The sequence below is a fragment of the Epinephelus moara genome, chromosome 22, assembly GCF_006386435.1.
Source record: "Epinephelus moara isolate mb chromosome 22, YSFRI_EMoa_1.0, whole genome shotgun sequence".
NCBI lineage: Eukaryota > Metazoa > Chordata > Actinopteri > Perciformes > Serranidae > Epinephelus > Epinephelus moara.
Genome location: NC_065527.1, coordinates 40,242,909 through 40,268,900, shown reverse-complemented (window position 1 = coordinate 40,268,900; position 25,992 = coordinate 40,242,909). Strand labels below are relative to the sequence as shown.

The following is a 25,992-nucleotide window of genomic DNA, read 5'->3' as shown; positions in this document are numbered from 1 at the left end:
CTCAAAACTGGTGTTTAAAAAAATTTTCTTATGTGTGATGGTGGGAACAAGAGGTGCTGTCCTGCTCCTGCTGTGGATCACTGGTACACACTGTACAGAAGCGGCTGCAAAGGGGAGTCGCTGCATGCGTTGTGGGAGGAGTGATCATGCAGCTGTCTTGTTGAGGTCGGGATGTGTGGGCAGTTAAAATCATTCCACAACCAGGAACCATGGGTTATGAAAACCATCCAGAAACATGGAAAATTAGTTTTACGACAAATAAACGATAGATTGATTGATTGATTGATATTTTTCACTGAAGTTTTATTGCACCAAATTTGGTATTTGGGACAGCCCTAAAAATGACCAAGAACCTGCACAGCATACTGAACCACTTGCCTGAGAGGTTTATTATGCTTCAGTAGGCTGTAAGCAAAAGCATGTGAAGCATCTCTTTAATAGTTTTGTCATTTATGAGTCAATACACTCCGCAGCTGTAACTTAAACATGTGGCTGTAACATTACATCTCTGTCAAATCAAAAAAGAGATTGATCTTCATCTTGTTTACTCATGTTTCCCTCCCTTATCTACCTGACCCCTCTCTCCTGATGCAGTGCTGCTTAACAACAGCGCAACAGACAAAATCTGAAATGCAGATCAAGGTTCAGTCTCAAGGTGGCCGACTCGTGATCTTTGATCGGTGCAACATGACATTTGTGCGAGGATCGGGCTGGGAGGGGCCGGAGTGGGTGGGTACATGTCAATTAAGCAGGAGTTTGTAGGCGAGGGAGTCAGTGTCTCCTCTCTGGTCGCTGTCATGACAACCACGAATCTTTAATGCAAACCCCCTGGCTCGCTGCATCTTCCAGCCCACTCCTCTCTCTGCACTGTTGAAGACGAGTGGGAAATGTGATTATTCGTGCCCCGAGGTGCAAAGTGACGTCACCAGCACAGGAAACGTGCACACTTCTAGATCCTGCCGCCCACCTGATGTGAATTTACAACCCATCAGCTGTGGCCAAGGGGGGGGGTCGCTCAGTGGGAGGGGAAGTTCATTGCAGCTCCATTAAGGCGTCTGACAGACAATTATTAGTGAGGACATAGCCACGGATACAAACACATGCTAATGAGCTGGAGCACCAACCCACCCCTGGAAAATGGACCTAATAAACCAAACTTGTGTGTGGAAGTAGACCCCTGCCTGTCTAATGAATAACATTACATTGCAGATAAGTGGCAACTTCAACCCACATGGAGCAGCAGCACAACTGCATCTCCCTGGCACTGGAGCCCCCTCCCACCCCGAGAGCCCCCTTCTGCCTGTTGGCCAACAAATACCCACCAGGCTCCACACAACCACGCCCCCCCCCCCCGCCGATGCCAGCCTGTAACACATTCATATTTTGCTCGACAGCCTGCCCTGCTGGGCCTCAACATGCCAAATGGCAGCCATCAATGGCAGCTTTTCACAGAGTCCATATGCACAGTGTCCACGTGTTTCAGACGGCCCTGGCAGCTCGGCTCCAGCTTTCCCTACTAGCATCAAAGATAAATGTTTGAGGGGAGGGGGACAAGTTGTTTTGCAAAAACAGCATCTGTGAGGGTTGAGGTGTCATCAGTATGCGTGACACTACGCCAGTACACCAGCAACAAGCCTGAACAATGCCAGTGGACCACCGTGTGTGGGCAGATGGGCGTCCATCAGCGATGATGAAGCGCAGCAGCAAGTCACTTCATTCCCCCGTTTTAGGACAAACGGCGCTGTAAGTGTTAAAGGTTGAAGTCATGTACCTGTTAGTGTGGAGCAAGCTGTCGATACACACAGACATACAGTGATAGCAGGTTGATGTCTGGGTGCACTGCCAGCTGGATGTGGACTGCACACAAACAAACGCAGTGTTTGGAGAGGAAGAGGAGGAAGAGATGCCTCAGCAAGCTGAGGATGACGAGATGGGAGTCGGCAGCTGCCCCCTTCTTCCCCGTCACTGTGCGGGAGGGAGATGGAGATTATGTAACTCGAGCACCTCCACCAGCCTGCTGTACACGCCCGGCTGTGTGCAAGCGCATCAAACACACCCTCGCAGTGGCTGATGCATTTTCACATTGATTACTAGCGAAGACATTTTCCAGTAAACACAAGCAGATGGAAACTTAAATGCACAAGTCGATTCATCAGAAACTATTTTGACATTTCATCAATTGTTTCAGTATTTTTTCAAGCAGAGAACACACATCCCAAGCTTCCACACTGTGACAGAACAAAAATGGACAAAAATGACCTTGAGTGTGACTTTACCTCGTTCCTGACATTGTGCAGCACAGCAGCTTAATCAATAAGGAAAATAATAGTTAACTGCAGCCCTCTACAGTAGAGCAGAGGCGACTAGTTTGGATAATAATAATTAATAAACATAAAATTCATGGTTAACAATTCGGACATCTCGATTATATTTACAGTAATTACTCTAGCAGAAATTAAATGCTTTAGTTGGTTCTGTATAATAATAACTTGATTAACCTTTGCTAAGACAAAACAAGAACTCAGAAGACAACATATAACGCTCTAAGAACAGTATTAGAGAACCGAGACTTATTCACATTGTTGCGCCTTCCCAGAGTCCCATCCATGTTTACTGTCTACCTGGTTTGCTGCTTCTAATTTGGTGCTGGAGAGAGCGCAGCTATTCTTCACCGTTTACGAGCCAGGACTAAAACTTATGATAATATTAAGCATCTTTGACTTTGCTGGAACGGTAGGGCACTAAAGAGACTGACTTAAGACATCTCGGACTGAGTTTTCTGACCGCCTTACACCAAACAGTTGAGATCATGAGAGCACGCACCAACAGAGGTAAAACTCGTGATTTTATTCCCACACTGAAAACTTGTCTGTGACAGTGAAAGTCACAGACAGTCACTTGAAAAGTCATCTGATGTAACACCAGCATAACTCCACAGAAATTTCCAACAGTTTTTGTTTACGTTATTTCTGAAGCAAGATCCTGCTGGTTCAGATGCAATGATTCACTGTTCTTTGTCTTATATGGCAGTAAACTGAAGTATTATGCAGATTACTGTTAACTTCTTTGTTCTTTTGTATTACAGTTTCATACAACAGATGTAAAAATATTTCCTTTCCTTTGACTGTGGATCCACATCAGTGTCACTCACTGAAACAAAATGCAATCATGTGACCATAGCTCTCTTATTACACCAGGACATCTCCTCCTATAATAGTCACAACAACAGCTGGGCGATGCACGAGCGCCGCAGAATTCCCTGTCATCTTTTACAGGGAAGTCTGTTGATCTTATCTCAGCTTTTTTCTTCCTGCGGCCTGCGGAGGAGACGCAGCGTTTCTGCAGCCCTCAGCAGCTGACCCGTGCAATAAGTGGCCATAAGGGTTACTGTCAGCATCTGACACATTCTTTATCTTCGCGGACACGCCCATACAAAGAGACGGCCTTGAGGGAGATGAACCGGTCTGAAAGTAGAGACTGAAAGAACAGGAAGTGCTCAGACGATGATGCAGAACAGAGGAATCCCCCCCCTCCCTCCCGCCGCCATACCCAGAGTGTCCCATTACCCTGCAGTCCATCATCATCAGCTGGCTTAGAGGAGAGCGCAAAGTGACTTCCCTCCCTCTCCTTCCTCACATTAGTCGGACTGAGAGCTGGAGTGGCTCGCTCTATCAAATCTAATCGACACAAAAGGACAGAGATAGGGAGGATGAAAGATGGAGAATGAGGCGAGGCGCACATAGAGACGAGCATGGAGCCACAAAACTACTGAAATGTGCTCATAGTGCTCGAACAAGGACATTTTGATAATTGATTAATGTGTAACTCTTTTTGTTATAAAATGTATTTATGAGCAAACAGAGTAGGAAAAACACGTTTATATCAGCTTTCTAACTGTAATTTTCAAACAGCAAAAAATAGTTTGTAGCTGGTTTCACCTCTTATGAACAGCTTCCATATATGTAGCTAAATTAGGGTATTTAAACAGCGTGACTAAGGCTAAGAAAATGTGAATAATGTACGTAACCGGGAAGTGCATCGTACCCGCCCCGCAGACCCTAACCACACCTGATTGACGCAACTCTCTTATTCCAGCTGGTGCAAAAGACAGAGCTGACACACACTCAGCAGAGGATTAAAACGTTAAAACATTCTATTAATTCTTATTTCATTACAAACCTTATCATCCAACACCCACAATGTTCTTATTCTTTCACCCAGAACCTAACCAGGAAATTAAATTAAGACAAAATAACACCTACAGATCAACTATTTTGCAGGTATTGGGTATCTGCAGATACCTGACCCGATGAAGGACTCTGTGGTGTTGTACACGGAATATCTTTAGGTTTTGAACCTTTTGTATGAAAGGAAACATCTCATTTAGAGACATCACTTTGAACATTATGAATAAAATATTACATAATAATGAAAAATGCCTCTCTTAATCTCCTTAAGTTCAAATATCTTTACATGTCTTTGTTTAGTCCAAAACATCTTGAGTTTATAAAAACAGAAAAGCAGACAAACTGAATCCAGCAAATGCTTGGCATATTTGCATGATACATTACTTAAAAAAAAATAACTGATTGTCATAAGAGTTGGAGATTTTTTTTTCTGTCAGTCATCTTATCATGAGACAGGTCTCTCCGACCATCAGGTCTATCCAATCACAAATTTGTGCTTTACTGGCTCTTTAAAGATTGTTCTTCATCACTGGAAGAGTCCTACAAAGCCTGTTTTTGATAAATGGTTAATATTAATTCTAGGGCTGTACTACAGTCAGAGTTATGTAAGCTGAATCAGATTTCGCTGTTCAATATTTGTTACTTCTTTTCCATATATAGTTTTAAAGTTTGAACAGGGTTCAGCGGGACATTCAACATGACAGCAACATTCCTATAGTACAGTAAACAAGCCAACTATGCTGACAATAAAACTGAAATGTGCAACAACATTTTTTACCAACACTAGCTATCAAACAAAAACCAGAGACCGTGTAGTTGGTTGCTTTGATGTGTCAATTAACCACTTCCAAGCAGAGGAGAGAAGATAACGTTGTCTCAGAGCCTGACTGGGCAAAGCCTCGCTGACCCTGGGCAACTGCCTCTGTGTCCACAGCTGCCTTACTTAAGAGCGACGTGTAAACATTAAGTGCTCACTCTGTCGCTAAATGTGGGGACCAAAATGTCCCCAGAAGTGCACTGTACACTGACTGACAAATAAATAAATTAAACATGACTGCTAGACTTGAAGGAATCTCAGTCGACTGAGGGGTCACTGACTGATTATTCAAATGTCCAGCTTTCAGGGGGCGGCCCTAATCGACACTTTTGAATCTTTAATCGCAAGGATAATAATTATCAGGGAAGTTATATGAAGTCTGGTCTCATTTTTTAATGTATGCAGTTTAAAAGTAACATAACAGAATGAAAATATTCCTACTTTTAATGAAGCATAAATGAAGAAGCGCATTTTCATTTAGGTTGTCTGTTTTGTTTTTCTTCCTTTTTTGTTGTACATTTAACTTTTAGGCTGATTTTTGCTTTATTCTGTTTGTTACTTGTTCTTTATTCATTCACTGTAGTATGATTTCTTTTGTTGCATTATGTTGTTTATCTATTGGAAAATTTAATACAAAAATTTCAATTACTAAAAAACAGAACACTGAATGTCTTGTCATCTTGTTTTTCATTATTTGATCAGAGAGTTTCTGATTTAAACTTAAACATATTTTATTGACATGTTCTTTTGGAGCTGCTTTTGTTCAGGCAACATTTCACAATGCAAGAAAAACATGATTATATTAAAGTAAGGCACACACAGGTATCCTATCTGCACTGGAATGAAACATTTCAAAAAATAAAGAGCAGCATGCAGAGCAGAAGAAGAAGACGGTTTGATGCATCTTAAAAACACTCGACATAAAACAGTGAAGCAAAGTCCTGCTCTCTCTGCAGGGTGGAGACCAGCTGCTGACTGCTAAGCATCGCGGTGGAGGTTGTGTATGAGCAGCATGTTGAATGGAAATGACAGAGCCAGGGCAGGTATGAGTTAAAAAAACATCGCCTTAACCAGAGCTTTGGGCAGGCAGCCTTTTAATAATGCATGCCTATAAAAACAGGGAGGGATGCTGAACAGAAACACAAGCTGTACAATTACACGCAGAAATGTGGATTTGTTTGAGTTTCTGTCCCATTTTCTATAATAATAACAACAATAATTAGAGGACATGTTTGGAGGTGAAGTCATTACTTCCTTCCCTTGTAATAATTCGTGACGAAGCTGCAAACACCCAGTCAACAAATGAAATATTGATCACACAGACAAAGACAGTGGTTTGGTAGCTGTACAGTACTGCTGCCCCCGCAGGAAACTGTAGGTGGAAGAAGCAGCAGACTGGAGGCCACTGATTATTGGGACTGCGTGGGCACCCTTGTGAAAAATTGATATAACGAGAACTCTACTGGGTGGGTAGAGAAGTGTGTGTACGTGTATGTGTGTGTGTGTAGGGGGGGGTTTAATGGTGCAGGCGGGGATGAATGTGAATGTTAATATAACCTCTTCCATCTTTTTCAGACCACACACACAGATTTAACCCCCACTAACAAAAAAAAAAAGATCTGCCTGCACCAAAATAGACCATAAAGAGCCAGACTCCAAACACAATACAGAGCAGTGACGCCAAGAAACACTAAATAATGATTTCCTTCCCTCGCAGTCACAAATCATGGAAGGTGTGAAGCCTGTAAAGCTTGTTTTTATTTAGGACGTAGTAAAATAAATCACAAGCTGCCCAGAAGAATCTGCAACTAACATTTATTTTCATTATCGATTCATCTCAAGTGTTTTTCCATTAACCAGCATAGAGGTCACAAATTCAGTGTGAGGGGGTTTTAAATGGACATTAAAGCAGAAAAAATATTTTTAATACACAAAATCCTGCTCTTTCATTTGGATTTTTTATTTAATTTGATTTTTTCCTTACAAATTACCTGGTTAATTTATGTAGTCAAAAGAAAATCGTGGTTGACTGAAATTCTACCTAATCTCCGACCAATTGATTGGTCGTAGGGGAAAAATATCTGGATGTTATCTCAAGATTAACTAAATCAACTACAGTGCAATTTTTGTTTTCCTGATGCTATTGTTGCAGTGGGACCTAAGGGTGCTACACTACAGTACTAATGCCAGTGGTGTGATGAGGCGTGAGCATCTATTCTGCATTGAGTGGTTTTGAGGGTTGAAAGATGTTTGAATGAAATGCTTCAGCCGCTCATCACTCTTACTTCTCACCCATCCAATCATAGTGACGAAGAGGTGGGACAAATACCACAAAGACCAACCGTCACATCATCTGCAAGTGCAGAACAGCAGTGCTGGAGCGGAAACTAATACTAAATCTGCTCAGATCGGCGGGACCGTCCTCCCTGCCCACGTGCTTCAGCCTTCGCTTCGTCCAGAGCAAGTACTCTACCTTGTGCTGGCATTTTCACTTCAGTGGATGTTCTGTTTCATAGCAACCAGACACAAACAAGGCGTCTCAGTTGAAAATAATGCTGCGCCCAGTTTGGCATTTTCACAAGAGTGCCTGGGGGAAGAAACACTTTGAAAGTAACACCAGCAATTGTCCAACCAATGAGAATGTGGTCAGACTAGAGCACATCGACCAACTAACTGACCAGCAGAGCAGAAGGCATCAGCCGTGATTATTTTAGCATAATTTAAACACAACAAGGGAAATAAACCATTTTGCGTTAACTCATCTCAGAGCTTTGCTTTAAGGGGTCACGAGCCAAAATGGTTTGGAAACACTGATTTAGTCGATGAATTTAAAAAACAAAAGCAAAAACACCAACACTTTTATAGAATCCAAAATTACATCATCAAAATGCTTCTTTTGTTCGACGTTACAGAAATACAAAAACAGGCTTGCACATCAGAAACTGCTCCTTTTGGAAATTTTAATCGTATCACCACTTGTGACGTTTCAGGCACCAGCCCTTCATCAGACATGAAAAAGACAGGCTTATCTTATTGTTGACCTGTTTTTGTTTGTTTGTTCATCCAGAATTTAGCATTTATCATTTCTGGATGTGCGTGCTGTTTTTTGAGTCTTCTGTTGGACCTAACAGCCCCAAACCCAAAGATGTTCAGTTTACAGTCAGATAAAACAGAGAAGTAAATCCTCACCAGTGGTCCTTTACTGATGTAAAAGCACTGATAGTAAGCCTGATCTCACTCCCAGGGCATAAAAAACAAACAAAAAGCCACGCGGTCAGTGGCCCCCGGCATCAGACACCGACACACACTACACCCTCTAGCAACTGTATGAGAGGCACCAGACTTTTGACAAATTGCAATGTGAACCCACCGACATAATTATTAGATGTTCAGAGCAATGGACGAAGTATAAAGAGCAAGAAAGTCCGCTTTGAGGTGGATGCATCCAACAAGCACTGGACTTTAAACCAGGATGCTGGTGTTCATGTCCTGCGTGAAACTAAAAATCAGTGTTGAGCTGTTCTGTCATGTAAGTCAACTGATGTCAACCGCAATCTTTTCCTCTAAGTAAGTAGTTCTGTTAACCTAACTGCCAACCTGTTGCATCAAGATACAACACAAAAGGCTGCCCCCGGCATCGAAATAATGACGCGTCTGCCCAAGCATTAAAATATGACGACCACACGTACCACACAAAATACTCTGTTGCAAGTAAAAGTCCCGAATTAAAAATGTTACAATAGTATATTCATAAAAATGTAAGTATCAGAAGTATTTAATACAGAAAAAAAGTCCCAGTGAGTGTTGGGTTAAATATATTATATCATTACATTATTATTACTGATTTGAATGTTTTATTAATCTGCCAGTTGTTTTCTTGATTAATCCATCCATTTGATTTGTAAGAGACCTATCAGAAATGCCATCACAGTTAAGTCACCATCCAAAATTATTCAATTTACTGTAACTTAAGATAAAAGCAGCAAATCGTAACAGTAGCTGAAACTATCAGTTATCAAATGAGTTGCAGATTAATTTTACGGCGATCAGTTAATTAGATCATCATCTGCATATTTCAGCTCTAATTCTACACTCTGTTGGGTAATTAAATGTTTCACAGTGCATCTTATTTTTAAAGTTCCTCATGTTTTGTATGTTGATCTAAAGAATCAGTAACTCTATGGTGGAGCAGAAGTATAAATCAAAGGAAAATGGAAATACTACTGATCCTCACATTTAAGAAGCTGAAACTTTGGTCTTCTCACATTCAAAGGTTACTACTGATGATTAATTTTCAGCTAATCATTTCAGCGACTGCTCTATAAAAAGTCCTGACTGAGCCCTCAACTTTTCAGTTTAGATTCCTGTCAGCGTTTGAGCCTAACAGTTTCAGATAAGACGTGAAAACACTCATTGAAATTCAGCAGCGAGCCCTCGACTGTACACAAACACCCACTTCTTTCTTTCTTTCTTTGCCGAGGCTAAAAAAAAAGAAGAAAAAAAAAAAAGTGGAAGTAAAACAAGCTGCACGTCAAACTTCGTCAGCGTCTCGAGTTCCCCCTCTGGGTTGTGAGGTGCTGTGACACAGAACTAACTGAGCTCAGTGACTGACGGGCGGCCGCCGCGTCGACGGGCCTCGTGGGACAGGAAGCACGTTTCATTCGTTTCAGTGTGAAAAACAAATTTTGCACACATACAGTGAGCTCTGTGCGTCAGCTGCAGGAGGAGGAGGGAGGGAGGGAAGGTGTCACATGCAGCTCAGACTGTATTTATTAATCATGTTAATTAGAGCTGAAATGACTAATTGTTCAATCTATTTGTTGATTGACAGAAAATTTTTAAATTCATTGTTTAAAATCTCAGATTTACATTAAAAATAACAATACCTTCCTGCTTTCCTTTGGGTTTTTTTTGTGAATAAAACTGAATATCTTTATTATTGTGACATGGATACCCTGTGATATTTGCTCACAATTGTTTTATTGTAAGAGCATTTTTTTTCATGTGATGTTAATTTGGCTGGTTTAGGAATTAAATAAAGAAATAAAAGATAAATTCTACAATTGGCTAATTCTGCTTGCCGAGGAAGACCCTGTGATTCAATCAAAAGCCAGAGAACAGATACTGAATGGACCTTAAAGTGAGACTGTGCTGCCAACATCTGTTTCTGTTTCAATTAAACTGAGTATCTTTGGGGTTCATCCAGCAAAATCATTATGTAAGCTGTTGCTATTGCAACTGGCAGCCAGTCACAAACTCCATTTTTTTCCAATGTGTGCACCCCAAAATAATTTGTTCATATTTGTTACATTCATTTATTCATTGTAACAACTTATCCTGTTAGTGGTCACGGAGGCCTGGAGCCTATCCCAGCTGACATTGGGCGAGAGGCAGGGTACACCCTGGACAGGTCGCCAGACTATCATAGGGCTGACACATAGAGACAGACAACCATTCACACCTACGGACAATTTAGAGTCACCAGTTAACCTGCATGTCTTTGGACTGTGGGAGGAAGCTGGAGTACCCTGAGAAAACCCACACTGACACAGGGAGAGCATGCAAACTCCACACAGAAGGGCTCCCCATCCTGGGTTTGAATGCAGAACCCTCTTACTGTGAGGTGACAATGGTAAACACTGCATCACCGTGCCACCCCTTTTTCTTATTAGCGATATTTTAATAATGCAGTCACATTTGGAACCAGAACCAGACAACACTGCACGTGCTGGTACATTTACTCACATGCGCACAGGCATCTTCTGGTACTTTGTACACCAGGAATTGAGGGTGAAGACATTAACTTAAAACACTTAAGATTCAAATTCTGAAAGTATCAGACAAAACACAAACTACAGAGAGGTCTGTTTTGTTACTGTCAAATATTCATTACTAAGTTCATGTAAAACTGTATAGTATCTCAACTACTCAAAATATGAGCTGACTAAGAATGACATCATTTCAGTTTTGCCAACCAAAAGCTGACGCCTGCTTTCCCTCCTGACAACCACTTTAAAAGTTATCGCTGAGCTCTGGTTTCAGCAATGATGAAAATAATAGTTAGCTGCATCCCAGTTAATAAACCCACACATCTGTGCAGAAAGCCAAGCACCTAACAAATACTGCAGTTGCACAGCCTCTGAGTGTGGAGAGCTTTACAGTAACAGTCGATTATAAAAACCAAACTTCATGACAAATTAAGCCCAGGACTCACATGTCAGTCTGTTTGCTACAGAGCAGCCCGGCGTCCCGCAGCTCCTGTCAAACCATTACTGAGAGCAGCGCTGCCTTCAGTTTAAGGAACTGAACTTTGAAACAGTCGAGAACAACTTTGAAAACACGCTCAGGCTCGACCGTCCCTCTGCTCGCTTGTTGTTGGTTACCGTGGCGCCACGGTTGAGTGGCAGCACTTCCTGTCTGTGTCTTTCACTCTGAGGAGACCTGTATCATTCAGTTTCACAAGAGAAGGGGTATTCTGCTGTTGATTTTTAGTAGAAGTTAACAATAAAAAAACACCACAAATAAACAAAGCTGCAGCTGCACTCAGGTCTGACCTCAATCTGACCAGCAACACACTAACATCTCATTCAGCACAGAGCAAACAGCTACTTCATAACAGTAAATAATGCAACATATCTCTGCCTGTTTCACTACAGGACAAAATGTTCACTTCTTACCCTGCTGATGTTTCATGGAACAAACACCATGAAGCTCCTTTTGTTCGGGAACAAAAGGCAGCTGGAGAAAGAACAACAACTGCACACACACTCCAGTGTCAACACAAGCAGTCACAAGTCTGCGTTTCCGCCCTATCAGCTGTGGCTCTGCAGCGGTGCGGGGCGGTTTCCTCCGAATAAAGTGACGAGGAGGGGAATTCCTGTAAGGCCCAGGAAGAGAGAGAGGGGGGAGGGAGGGCCTGCCCAAACAGAGCAGGCCGGGTGACGTCACTTAAACCGGCTTTGGCACCCTCCAGGGGATCCTTCTCTCTCGCTCTCCCTCCCTCTCTGTGTTTGTGTCAGAGGGGGAGGAATTTAATGTGCCCTGCCAACTGCTGGTTGCCCAACAGCTCACTCACCGGGTGAGGAAGACTTCCAACTCTCGTCCTACAGCTTCTCTTTCGGTTCCTTCTCAACAATGAGCTTGCAACTTTAAAGTTGTACAGTTTCATTATGTCTTTAATGAGCTTCATATGACTGAGGCTCCCTTCAGATGGGTTTTATGATACTTTGTTTGGCGTTGAATGTCTGGTCAGATTCTTGCTCAGATAGTTCCTGCTTGAAATCAATTCTGTACGACATCTATTGCTCGTCTGTCCATCCTGGAAGAGGGATCCCTCCTTAGTTACTCTTCCTGAGGTTTCTACCGTTTTTCCCCCGTTAAAGGTTTTTTTTGGGGGAGTTTTTCCTTATCCGCTGTGAGGGTCCTAAGGACAGAGGGATGTCGTATGCTGTAAAGCCCTGTGAGGCAAATTGTGATTTGTGATATTGGGCTTTATAAATAAAATTGATTGATTGATTGATTGATTGATTGATTGATTGATTGATTGATTTCAGCCCAGTCACCAGAATGGAATGTCATCATTGTACCTTTCTGTAAACCACTGTTTCTGATTACATGCTTATGAAATGACTTTGTCGTCAGGAGGTGGTGGGGAAGCAAGATAGCTACCAAGCTGCAGATCACTGTTCGACACCAACCGGTTGTTTTTTGGCAAAAACATTGGGCTGCATTTCCGCTACATAAAAACGTGCGAATGTTACATATCCAGGGTTTGCAGAAATGTACAATGCCAACATTAATTTGGGTGATGGGGTTGTTTTAATATAACATAGTACCTAGTTTTAAATTCTGCACAATTTTATGCCTTGGATTCAAATTTTAATTGCGTGATTTTCTTTTTTATACATATTTGTATGAGCTAAAACATTAAATGAACATATTAAAGTGGCAGAGGACTTATATTTGGACAAAATTATAGATATTTTCACCATAAATTGATCCAGAAAATGCACAAATTGGTGCATCACCAGAATGCAGAAAACTAAGTATTTAATGCTCAAAATTTTTTGATGGAGGAACTCCAAATCCCTGTTTCATTTGTGTCTCCCCCAAAGTTATAACAAGACCTAACAATATGCAAAAAAATATATATTCTGATTAGTTTTTATATGTAATGTGTATTTTCCTTTCTTTTTTTGTTGCTTGTATTTTTTAATGTCCGTCTTTGATTGATAATTTAATCTGAATGTAATGTTATGTAAAGCAAATAAAATGTATGAAGTCACTGCTGTTCTTCATCTTTATCTGAGGAAATCCGTGGCAAACGTAGACACCCGGCAGCAATGTTGTTTTCCTTTCTATCTCCAAAAAAAAGGGAAAAAAAGAACATTTAAGGTCTGTGTGTGGGCGCGTGGAAGTGCCTGTAAAAACTGCTGAATTTTTAAAGTCAACATTAAATTGTGCCTCTCTGGACTGACTGAGTGACAGAGAGATGTTGACACTGACAGGCTGAGATAACGCTACAGGGTCTCAGTCAGAAACAGCCCGCAGGTCACTGTGGGAGGGTTTTTTAAAGGGCCGGTCGATATTTAAAGGAGGGATTCACCCCACTCAGGGCTGACAGGCTGATGGGTGTTACATAAGCACAACTAGCCAGACGCTAAATGACACACGCATCTCCCTGGGTGACGCTCGCCTGTACATTTCACCTCACTGTAGTGGAGAAAAGAGGAAGCTCCCTCTGCTTTATTTTTGGATTAGTCATTACGGGGAATTCTGAGGGTTTTACATTTCTGCCGCAGAAGAGGTTCAGAGAATCAGATAAATATTTACCCAGGGCCAGAGACAACAAACAGCGTGACCAAGCAGTTTTTGCAGTGTCATTGCCGGGGTACAGAAGATAAATACTTCACAGGCAAAAGCTCCAACATCAACATCATGCTCTGTAATTAGGTCGGCCAAAGCAACAGCATAAAGTTGGTGTTGGCGGGCTGAAAGCAAAAATAAGCACTGAGTCACTGAGTTCTTTAAAATGACCTAAGGAGGGATCACTCAGAAAACACTGCCCCTGTAAGTGTGTGTTTGAGTGGAGAGCAGAGGAGGACACGCCGCCTCATCCCTGTGGGAACATCTGAGTTAATGACAGCTAAGCTGGTGATAATGAAACAGAGCCTGAATGAAGTAATCCAGCTAGTAACTCTAATACTCTGCCCTCTGTGTGTGCCGGCTGTCCATCAGGTTAAAGATGTCTGCAAACACACACGATCACACACATCCTCACAGTCAGTCAGCTTGAAAATAGTCATGAATTAAATCATATTTGTTGCCAAAAACTGTTCAATCCTCTCTGCATACAACCAGACGCCCACGCTGACCCCTTCATACTCTAAATACCAAACTGAAACCAATCCAAAACCACGCGGGGAGGGACGATGAATAACAAAGCTTAATCGCAGAGTTAGACTCCATTCAGACAGCTCCCATCATAACCTTCTTTTCACTTGGCTTCATCAAAAAACTTTCATGCATACAGTCGCTATCAGAGCCGCATTCAACCACACACAAAGGCCGCATTCACATGTCCTTTTGTTTGTCTTAAATGAGCTGATTTTTTGGCAAAAATCTGAAGCAAAATGTCAAACTGCAGCCTGAAACCAGTGCTGTCACTGAGTTCATTTATGTGAGTACAATTCTGAGATACTTGTATTTAAAACTTGAGTATTTTCATTCTTTGCTACTATAAACTCCAACTCTGCTACATTTAAGAGTAAACCAGTGGCTCCTCTTACAAATAAAGCAGTGGCCAGTTGAGGCTCCTTGTCATGTTTCAGATATCTGTGAGATGTTCCACCATAGAGCAACAACCCTTCAACCCATACATGTCATGGACATATAAGGAGACATGGATACAGCGTTGGAGTTGGGGCCCCATTTATTCCTATGACAATTGCCCGGTAGCTCATGAAGCCAAAAATGTTTAACTGCCGCGTATCAAATTACCCAGATGATCGGCATCTGATCAACATCCTGCATCATTGGGCCCCCAGAGCAAGCACACAAGAGACTTATGACCGTCGAGCCAGCTAGATTAGTTCAAGTTTAGTGCTCTGCTAACTAGGGATGCACCGAAATGAAAATTTGTGGCCGAAGCCGAATAATATTAAGCGCTTGGCCGAATACCGAGTACCAAATACCGAATATCATTTAGTTTTTCATTAGTTTTTGCAGATGAACCCCCTCCAGATTAGTGTTGTCACGGTACCAAAATTGGGACCGAAAGTGCGGTGAGGTTTGTGGGCCGTGAACGGCTCGTTTCTCCTCTGACACATCACGTACGGTCTGTGTTCGGCTGGCTCGACTGTTCAGGTACTTCTGGGCAGTCATGACGCCAAGAAGAGGATATTATTGGAGCCGACTTCTCCGTCGCCCGGTAATCCGATGGCCGCCATAATTGACAGGAATGCATTACTGTCTGTGTCTGTGACCCCCGTTCAACCCACAACCGACGGGATTCGCCTTTCGTTTCTGCTGCTGGTTGAAATCTGTAGGCTGCTCGCACAGCGTGCTGAATGATTTAAGCCTATTTTGCTCGCTCAAAACTATTTTTAGTCGCAAATGCGAGTGCCGTCACACTGCCGACATTTTGCTACGCCTGTCAAGGCACGCTGTTTGATTGCGTTATCAAAACACGCGGCTATTATTCGGCCTTGCTTTTAACTTATTCCACCGAATACCGAATGTGTGTTTTTTTGCAATATTTGGCCGAATATATTCGGTTACCGAATATTCGGTGCATCCCTACCGCTAACTTTAATGGGGATACAATTACTTAATTTCGTTGCCCTTCTAGACTTTCCAAATGTTATCAGACCAAGTGCATCAAATCCCAAGGGTGAAATGAGTCATTTTGCAGAGGTTGTGATGTGACGCACAAAAAAAACAAAACAAAACAAAAAAAAATCATCCATTGATTTACAGAGGTCGCTTTCACAATGTAAGTTCATGGGTAAAATTCTTTTAGGGCCCAGTGTTATCAGATGGCACCTCAGAAGTCGCAATTCCATTGGTTGACCACTACGAATTGGCTTCAAAGCCTAGTGAACTTCCTGGGGGCCTGGACCATATACATCGTTTGTTCCTATCCTCTGATGTGACCCACAGAAGCATTTGCTAAATTAGCACCCCTATCAATTAGGTTAGGTTTAGGAAAAGAATTACCCTTGGAGCATCTTCACATTATGATTTTAATGTTACCAGGCGATAAGCATGTACCGTAATGTTACATACGTAACTTAGAATAACTCCAACGGAAGTCTCCTGTGTGAAAGTCCTGTGTTTGTTTGACCCCTCCATCTATCCTGACCACCTCCCCACACATACATTGTTGCTCTTTAAACCACATACCCTGGTCATAACTACTGTGGCCACTAAAGGTCACTGCCTACACTAAATGTAATGACTCGTAATAAGCGGCTTGTACAATTTTAGTTTTCTTTTTGAGGAGAAGATGGTCTCCAACGAGGAAAAAGTCAAATAAAAAAAAATAAAAAAAATAAAAAAATAAATAAAAAAAATTGTGTAGCAGTTGTCATCTCACATCCCAATAGATTTATCTTGTGACTCTTCTGAGGGTTCCAACCGCTAGGTTGGGAAACGCTACACTGAACTGTCGATAAAGTAATTAAAAGCTGCAACAGTAAAACACTGCTTCATGTATAATAATGTATCAGTTCCAGGGGACATTTACTGAGAACAAGCACTTTTACTTTTGATGCTGTGATATTACCTCTGTACTTTCACTTTAGTAGAATTTTAACTGCAGGACTTTTACTTGTATCCCACCGCTGCTAAAATTCCAGAGAAGCCTGAACACGACCACTTACCATCAGAGACACATTTATAACTCAGAGGCACTGACGCAACTGTGCGTCCAATCAGAGGAATCTAACACAATTCTGGCCAATAAGTTTCATCCGGTTGACAGATGTTGCTCTCGTATCTCTGAATCTAATCACAGCGCCATCCTCGCTATGGGAGAGGAGACTATTACAGCAGCCGAGCCTTCTAGGAAAAAAGACAACTCTTAATTAGATCTGGAGCTTATGATGCTGAGTGCAGTGAGAGGCAGTGGGTGTAACAAAAGGCAGTGAGCCTATACAGGAAATAAGGATCTAAAACGTACACCAGGTCATTGATCATGTTACAAAACAGCAGTGGGATCCTGCTCAGAATCAGCTTCTGTATCTTGGCTGCCTCTCACCTATTCTCTTCCTCCCTCTCCCTCCTCCCTTTTCTGCTTTTTCGATTGCAAAACAAGGCTCGTCTCTTAACCGTCAGCCTCTCCTCCATCCACTGCCTCCCACTGCTCACTGCTCGCCCCTCAGGGGAGGAGCTGAGATGTTAATGAAGCTGTTGTGATGTGAGTGTATGTGAAGAGTTGTACTGTACATGGAAATGTGAGGCATTTTTACAGCATGAGACACATTTAGACAAATGTCCTTTTTGTCTTGTCTTGATTGTGAACTGCAGACACAATTCTTATCAGACTGTACAGTGTCAAGCCAAAATGACTAATCGATTAGTCAAGCAGCAGCTGTTGGATAACTGATTAATCAGTGTGCTGTTACAGTGTGTTGTTACAGTGCATTTCTGCCTTACTGTGTGCTGTTACAGTGTGACATTTCCCAGCAGGAAAAGCAGTCATGTCTCTGTAAAAAAAACAACCACTTTTCAGGCCACTATCCCGGGAAGAAAAACAGTATCTCAGTGTCTCAGTAAAAAATAACAACTGCGTTTCATGCCAAAGAAGCCACTGGAAAAAAAGTGACGGGTCGCCACAGAACCCCCACACTTGGTGACTAAAAGGCTGCTGGGAAAAAAGCAATGACTCGCTAAATAACAATCTCTTTTTTGTGTGTGTGTGTGTATGTGTTGGGCTTGAACAGTGGTCTACAGCTTGGGGGGTCTCTCCATCATCCACCATCCCCTTCACCTGCTGATGTCAGTCAGCTTAGATATTACATGACTTTACTAACGTTGATATGATATGCATAGAAAATACAAATGTAAGGTATTCGTGATGCCAACATTTTCTTCTAGACAGACTGCTGCTGTGAATTACAGATCGTTGCTATTCATGGTTATGATCATAAAATGGCAGAAGAAATCAATAAAATAATTCTAAAATCATTATTTTGCATCACATTATGATTTCTCCTGTAGGTAACCATGCAATAAACAGGATAATGTACAGAAAGTGGGTCATTATGGCGAAATTATCCCTTCAGGGTGATTCAAGACATCACTGTGTCGGTTTATCTCGCAATGCTGACCCTCTCGCTGTACATTATCCCTCACTTGCTATACAGTGTGTTTCTCTCATGCAGTGTATTGTTACAGTGTGTTGTTACAGTGCGCAGTCGGCTTGCCTGGAGAGAGCGGTGGCCGGCTTTGCAGACTCCCACAGGGCTTTCCTGCAGCTGCTCTGAGGCTCTCTCTGGTTTCTCTCTCTGTGGATGCCGCCAGACAACCATCTGCCTTTATAGCTCATTTAGCACATACACGCTCTCGTATATACGTGGCTGGTGCTGCATGTAAACACAGAGGGACATGTCTCGACAGTGGCCACAACAGACAGCCATGTGCATGTCAACCAGTGAAGCGTTAGCACCAGAAACAGAAATCAACCCTCTGGAGGGATTTAACCAAAGAAAAAACAACCAAAATATTCCATTCTCACAGAAATACATCACCTAACTTTTTTTTTTACAGAAATAAGTCTGGTGCAAAAACTGTACATGAGGCATTCAAATGTTATCATCCTACAGTCACTACCCAGAGAGAAGCTGTGCACTCTGAAAACACTGCAAACTGTCTGCCAAATTACTATTAAAGCTGCAACTAACAATCATTTTCATTATCTCAATCAGTTCCTTGCTTCGTCTACAAAATGTCACAAAATGGTGAAAAACTGAATGTGCTGAATTCCAAAATAATATCTGCAGATAACTTGTTTTATTCAACAGTTCAAACCCCCTCAAAATGATTAACTGTAACATAAAAGTCAAAGAATAACAGGTTTTGACACTGGTCATCTTCATCAGGTTGAATTCTGGGAATTACAGGGAGGTAAAAGCAGCTTTTGACCTTTGATATAGTTCTAATGGATACTGCTGCTGCTTCTTCCTCTGTGGTGTTATTGTTGCCACCCACCTCCACGCCATCCACTGCTGTTACTCTGCGCTTTCCTCTGCCATCAGCAGTAGGCAGGAGGTAACGTTACATAACCACACCGAGCACCAGAGACATGGCGTTCCCTCACTGTCTTTTTATGTTCCTCCTCCTCCTCCTCCTCCTCCTCCTCCTCATCTAAATCCTCAATTTCCCCACCTTGTCTTCCTGTTCTCCTCCCTCCTTTCTGCCTCTTCCCATCACCATCACCCTCTTTTACTCCCCCCCTTTCCCATTTTCTCCCTCCCCGTCTCTTTCCTGCCTCCGCTGCCCACTCCCCGCTCCTCCGTTTCTATCACATCAGAGGTTAAAAACACAGCGAGGACGTGGTAACCAACAACATGTCTGTGTTTTATAAAAGTGTTTTATAAACCCCATCCATCTGAGCACAAATGCGGCTGCCAGTTACTATAAGGGCTCCATCATTTTCATTATTGATGAATCATGTGGCCAATAAAACGCCGATCCTAGAGCCCAAGACAATGTCTTCAAATGGCTTGTTTTGTTTGACCAACAGTCCAAAACCCACAGATATGCAGTTTATGATAATGTAAGAACCTAAATATACTTTTTCTCACAGACTTACATCCAGTTCTCTTCATACATCCATGGTTTCATGTGTTAATTTGAAGAATGTTACGGACTCCTCATCATTTGTTTTGTCTCTCCAGTGGAAGTTTAAAGGTCTAGTGTGTACGATTTAGTGGCATCTAGTGGTGAGATTGTAGACTGCAACCAACTGAAACTAGTCCCGTGTACCAAGCATGTTGGAGAACCACAGCGTCTGACACGACAACGCAAATGGCACTATCTAGAGCCAGTGTTTGGTTTGTCTGTCCTGGGGTACTGTAGAACAACATGGCTGTCGATATAAACAGCTCATTCTAAGGTAACACAAACACAGTGATTCATAGTTTCAGGTGATTATAAACTCATTAAAACATAGTTATGAATATATTATTATTTCATTTTCTGCCAATAACCCCCCTTCTTTTGAAAATGTCCACAGAACCAGGTGAATGGAAACTTGGTGAGTAAATGCCACAAACAGGAAATCCTGCAACACCGGAAGATTAACGCAGGCCACCGCTGAGGAGGATGTTTCCAGGCGATCTAATAAGATGACGCACTTAAAAGAGCGTGATGAAATTACAGCAGTAAAAAAAAAAAAAAATCAACAAAAGGATATTTCCAAATAACTTTGGTCAGGAGTGCATGCAACAGCACTGACCTCAGTGTTTCTTCTCTGTAATAGCTACATCTATTCTTACATGAAGCCGTCCAGTGGAGGGGGAGAGGGAGGGCAGCTAAGTGAGTCTGATGATCTCATGGTGTGTTGGAGAAGAAGTCAGAAGTGTCTTAGTTCAGCTCTGCTCTATCTCTGGACCGAGCTGTTGCATAACACCAGCAGCTCATCCACAGGCTTATCCTGTCCTCATGTTATACGTCAGCTGCTGCAGTCTGGACGCTGAGGACGAACACGCTGCTGCAGACGAGTACTTGTTATTGTTGGGGGGTCAGAGAGCTGCCGGAACCATGAACCCTCTGACTGATGTGAATGGGCGGTTGGTAATGTTTTGGAATGTGTGGAATGAAATAATCATGTTATAAAGGCAAAAACAATCTTCAAAAACTTGTGACATTGTGGCATTTAGCTTCTTTTCTGTTTAATTCAAACTGTGAAAATAAGTTTAGCTGAAACAAATAAATGATTAGTTGACTATTGCAGCTATTTTTATGTAGCTGTTTACAGCACAAATGCCAAAAATTTTATGGTTTCAGCTTCCTAAAATGTATATTGTCTTGTGTAAAAAAGCAAACTGAAAATTTGGGGGTTTTGGACTGTTGGTTGGACCAAAAAGTGCAATCTGAAGATGTCACCTTGCTCCAGGAGACTGTGATAGATATTTTTCCCTATTTTCTGACTTTAAAAACCATAATACTTTTAATCAAGAAAATAATAAGGCAGATTAATCAGTGATCCCTAAATGAACCCCATCACAGCAGGATCAACCCCCTATGAGACAACACTAGAAACAGAGAGGCAGGAAGGGGAACCATTACAAAGTTTGGCAACATTCAGGAGAAATGAAATGATGTAATGACCCAAGAGAAAGGAAAATCAGGAGGAAGATAGAGTCAGACAATGAGACTGAGCCCACGCTGAAACAAAAAGCCTACTTGGAGGAATAAAACACAAACTGATCAGCACAAAGACGAGCTCTCTCGGCACAATACCTGTTAGGAGGCAGAAGTGAACCAAAGAAAGTCGACACTTTCTCAGAGAGTAGCTGCCGGCTGGCTCGCTGGCGGCTGCTGCTTTTCCCTCCTGGAGTCAGTTGTGCTTACGGGGGAACACCTGACATTCCCGACCCAGACAGACACACACTCTCCCGACCAATAACCGCTGACATTCCTGTGCCTCCCTGTCTCCCAGAGAGAGAAAAAGAAAACTGAAATGCCACTGCAGAGCGGAAAGCCGGGCGTCTGGCCGCCGTCTGTCCTCACACACTAACACACAGCTGTGTCGCTGCGCTTTCACTTCTCACTTCTGCCTGGTTTCTCCACTGTCAGTGTAGCAACCACGCTTCTTCCTCCTCCCTGCCTGCCTTTGTGTTCCTTCTCCCTCCCTCCTCTGCTCTCTTCTCCTCCCTCCTCGTCTTCCTTTTTTTTAAAGTCCCTACTCCAAATCAGGGAAAGCCCTCCCTGCCTGCCTGCCTGCCTGCAGGAGCGCTGACTTCCCCGAGCTGAGCAGCAGCGCTCCCTCCCTCTATAAAAAAAAAAAAAGCAAAACAAAGCAGGATGGAGGCTCTAAAAACAGCACTAATTCCTCTGTATCTCACACACACACACACTGTCAACATCAGATTAGCAGCTAACCTACTTGTGGCGTACAACCTCCCACACCCTGGCACAGGCTATAAATACTCACCTATCCGTTCTGTGCATTGATCCTATCGGTGCAGGGCCAGTGCAAGGGACAGCAGAGACGGCAGGACTAATGAAGGCACTAATAGGAATAAGGTGTGTGACGTACAGGGTTAACCTGCCCCTGAACGCACCAATGCGTCCATATCAACATGCAGGGACTGCTGAGTCCAGATGGTTATTTTTAGGACTTTCATTATCACTTCATCTGCACATTATTATCTCAATTAATCACTATGTTACGTAAAAGATTCTCATTAGATTTTAACTTACAGTTTTTTATTCTATTTATTTCATTGTGCCTGCTTCTCCGCAGTTGTTTTGCACATGACAACAAAGAATTTGAGCTTAATCTTTAGTCTTTATAGTTAAATCTCAATTTCCTGAAGATTATGTGACGACTTCAAATGTCTTGTTTTTGTCCGACAAAAAGACATTCAATTGAACTGTCACATAAGATAAAGAAATGAAGCAAATCCTCACAGTTGAGAGACTCGAACTATGGAAAATTCTGCATGTTTTAGCTTTAAAAAATTACTTGTATCAGATAAGCTGTGATGAGTCAGTGGAATAAATGATTAATCTACGTATAGTTCCAGCTCTAATATACACTCCACTTTATTGGATACACCTTTGCAGTCTAATACAACCAACTGTTTTGCCATAAAGTACTTTCATCCTGCCTACAATGTTTCGTTTTTGCTGATTCTGTTATAGAGGTGTTAATTAGTCTATGTTTTGCACCGCATTATATTGAAAGGTGTTTCTGATGTTCTGTACCGTCTCATGTAACTAAAATGGGCATATTACTGAGGACCCAGGAAAGAGTTGAGCTGAGTTGAGTTGAGCGCAAGCTCTTGAGTCCTACTGGTCATATTTATTAGTAGTGCATTTTGTACAGGATGGAGCTGTGGAGGAGTGAGGGGTGGATCTGACTCATAGACTGTGTGGTGACACCTCGCAACCTGTCACTCAAAGCGGCCCCTCCCTTACAATCATTCAAACAGTTGAGAATAAAAAGTCAACCCCTGTACAGTTGTCATGAACGGGGAAATTAGCTGTGGAGACCAAAACCATTTTTGTACCAGGCTGTAAATATGTTTATTCCTGCTGTAAAGTTGGGCATTTTAACATGGGGGTCTATGAGGACAGACTCACTCTTGGAGCCAGCCTCAAGTGGCCATTAGAGGAACTGCAGTTTTTGCCACTTGTGCGTAGGCTTAATTTTCCGCCCTGGAGGTTGCCGCTTTGTTCCAAACAGGCACATTATGAACGGGTGCTGTACTTGTGTATGTAAATAGGGATGAGAAAAAATTAGAAACACCTCTCAATATAATGCAGTCAAGTATAACATATATAAAACCATAAAAAGCTGTAAATCCTCACAGTTAGGAAGCTGGAATCAGTGAATGCTTGGTATTTTTGACCAGTATGCTTATTTGCCTTCAAACCTAGAGGGGTCCAGGGGCATGCTCCCCTGAGGATATTTATTTTTCCATTTATGGCAGCTATGCACTGTTTTTTAAGCCATTTAGAGAATGCCTAAAAGTTTGTACTTAATTTGGGAAAAACATGATAGTCGCCAAGGGAAAAATATCATCCTGTAGAGTTTTGTATCAAATTGTTCTCAAGCTGTCTTCGTCACACTGAAACCACCACACAACAAATGTTGAGGATGACTAATTTTCACTCCTTCCACCCAAAAAGAGGCAAAAAACTTTGATGTTGCTATTTTTAAGTTACATAACATAGGTGAGGTAGGGATTTGGTGTAAACAGCATTACTAATCTTGAAACCTGTTCTTTGTTATACTGTACTGGAGTTCACGGGATGATTGTTTCGCTGACAAATCTGCTGTCTTTGAACCCATCTCATAATAATCTGGTCTGCTTCAATTGAAAATCAAGGATCCCAAACAGTGCAAAGTAAATGAGGTTGTATACTACCAATTATATAGGGCTGCCCCTGAAAGTCAGAGATTTGAATTATCAGTCGGAGTCAGCTGAGATTCCTTCAAGTCGAGCAGTTGTTTTTCTCAGTTAGTGTGCTGTATATTTTTGGGGATGTTTTGGTCCCCAGATTTAGCTGCAGAGTGAGTGCTCCTTGCTTTCACACAGCTCCTGGGTACGGGCAGCTGCAGACACAGAGGCAGCTGCCTGGAGGAAGGGAATTCACGTTTTCCTCTGCCTTCTGCTTAGAAATGGTGAATTTACAGCGCAAAGCAAATTAATACAATACAGTCTCTGGCTTTTGTTTGATATCTATTGTCAGAAAAAATGTTGCTGCACATTTCCGATCCATTGTTAACTTAATTAGCTCGTTTATCATATTTTCGTGAATGTAACTGTCATCCTGAGTGTCCCACTGAGCCATAAGCCCTCAAACTATCAGACTCTGGGAAAAAAAGTATCAGCCAAATCTGATTCAACTGGTATCATTCTGAGTCACATACAGCCCTACAATTATATAAGATTTACTGAGGGAATACCATAGCTTCAGGGCTTTTGAGAAAACATTTGGGTCTGGAGAAGCAAAAGCCACACCTGTGCTCCTCCCTGTCTTAATGACAGGATTCCCATTTAACTACACATTGGTGTTTTTACTTTTCTGTTTGTCAACTAATTAAACAAAGACACAGATAAGTGTTAATCTTTATAGGTGCTGATGGAGGCTAATAGAGCTGAGCTAACAACTGTTTCCATCCTTTACGCTAAGCTAAGCTAAGCTAAGCTAACCACCTCCTGGCTGCAGCTGTACATTAAACAGACAGATGAGGACTGTTGAGATCTTTTGCAGTTGATTGATTATCTGTTCATATTAGCACTACAAGTGAAGATGCATGTATTCTTCATCACACGATTACCGACCAGGCTGATAAAACACACCCACACACACACACACCATCAGACACAACACCTGCACACACACTGCTGAGACTCACTGTTAGTCATGTTGTGCACATGTTGAAAAAAAATGCGGTTATACACAATGCCTGGATTTCATTTTACGAGGCGCACCTGAACTAGAGACTGAGTCACACACAGTTCCCACACACAAGCACAACTTCTGCCTCGCTCACACAGTTTCACATGGCAGCGGGTTCCTTATTTTTTATTTTAAATGTTTTTGGAAGTTGCTGGCAGCTTTGCTCAGTGCTTTGACTAAATATCATCCAGAATGCAAAGTCTAAAAATATCACCAGTGGATTTTTTTTTTTTTTTTTTTTTTTTTAAATGTCTCTTCTCTGTTCGAGGAGGGAAGTCGCAGCTCAGAATTCCCCAGAGTCTCTCCCACCCGTGAGGCATCGGGAGCTCAGAAACCCCCCTCCCAACATCTCTCCCCATGGCAACAGCAGCTAAAGGAAGAGATGGCCCATGTTACGCAAGAGGATGAAGCTTTGCCAGCAGGCAGGCACCCCGTCCTCCTCCTCCTCCTCCTACACATATTTTCACAGCCTACTCCCTATTAACCCTCTTTACATTTGTCCCTCTCGCTCCCTTAACCTGACATCATTCCCTCTCTCTTTCACGCTCCCTTTCACACCCTTAACTCTGGCGCTCTGCCATCTTCCCCTTCCCCATCTTCGACTGCTGCTTTGCCCCCTTTTCATTTTCACCCTCTCCTCGGGTCTTTTTCAGAGGCATTTATCTTTGTCCGTGGCTGCAGAAACACTGTGATGATGCTGCTGCTGCTGCACGGCTGAGCGGCTTTCCATTTTTAAAAAAGAAGCTATTTCCACAGTCAACTGACCCGATCGCTTGATGTAGGCTCGATGTGACCGTCTGACCCAGCTGAGGGGAGCGGAGCATGAGTTTCCCATCGTAAAGCCTT

The 25,992-nt window shown here is 42.3% G+C and overlaps 1 protein-coding gene across 5 annotated transcripts in view; it reads right to left on the bottom strand.

Annotated features, from left to right (window-relative positions):
• hivep1 (HIVEP zinc finger 1) overlaps positions 1–25,992 on the bottom strand; it is a 70,711-nt gene that overhangs the window by 19,744 nt on the left and 24,975 nt on the right. The window contains exon 1 of one of the 5 annotated variants that reach the window (XM_050034113.1): positions 11,682–11,808. The exons of the other annotated variants lie outside the window; for them this stretch is intronic. Coding sequence (XP_049890070.1) covers positions 11,682–11,697 — 16 coding nt within the window. The 5' untranslated portion in view covers positions 11,698–11,808. Of the gene's footprint in view, positions 1–11,681; positions 11,809–25,992 lie in introns of those variants that run through there. 5 annotated transcript variants of the gene reach the window in all.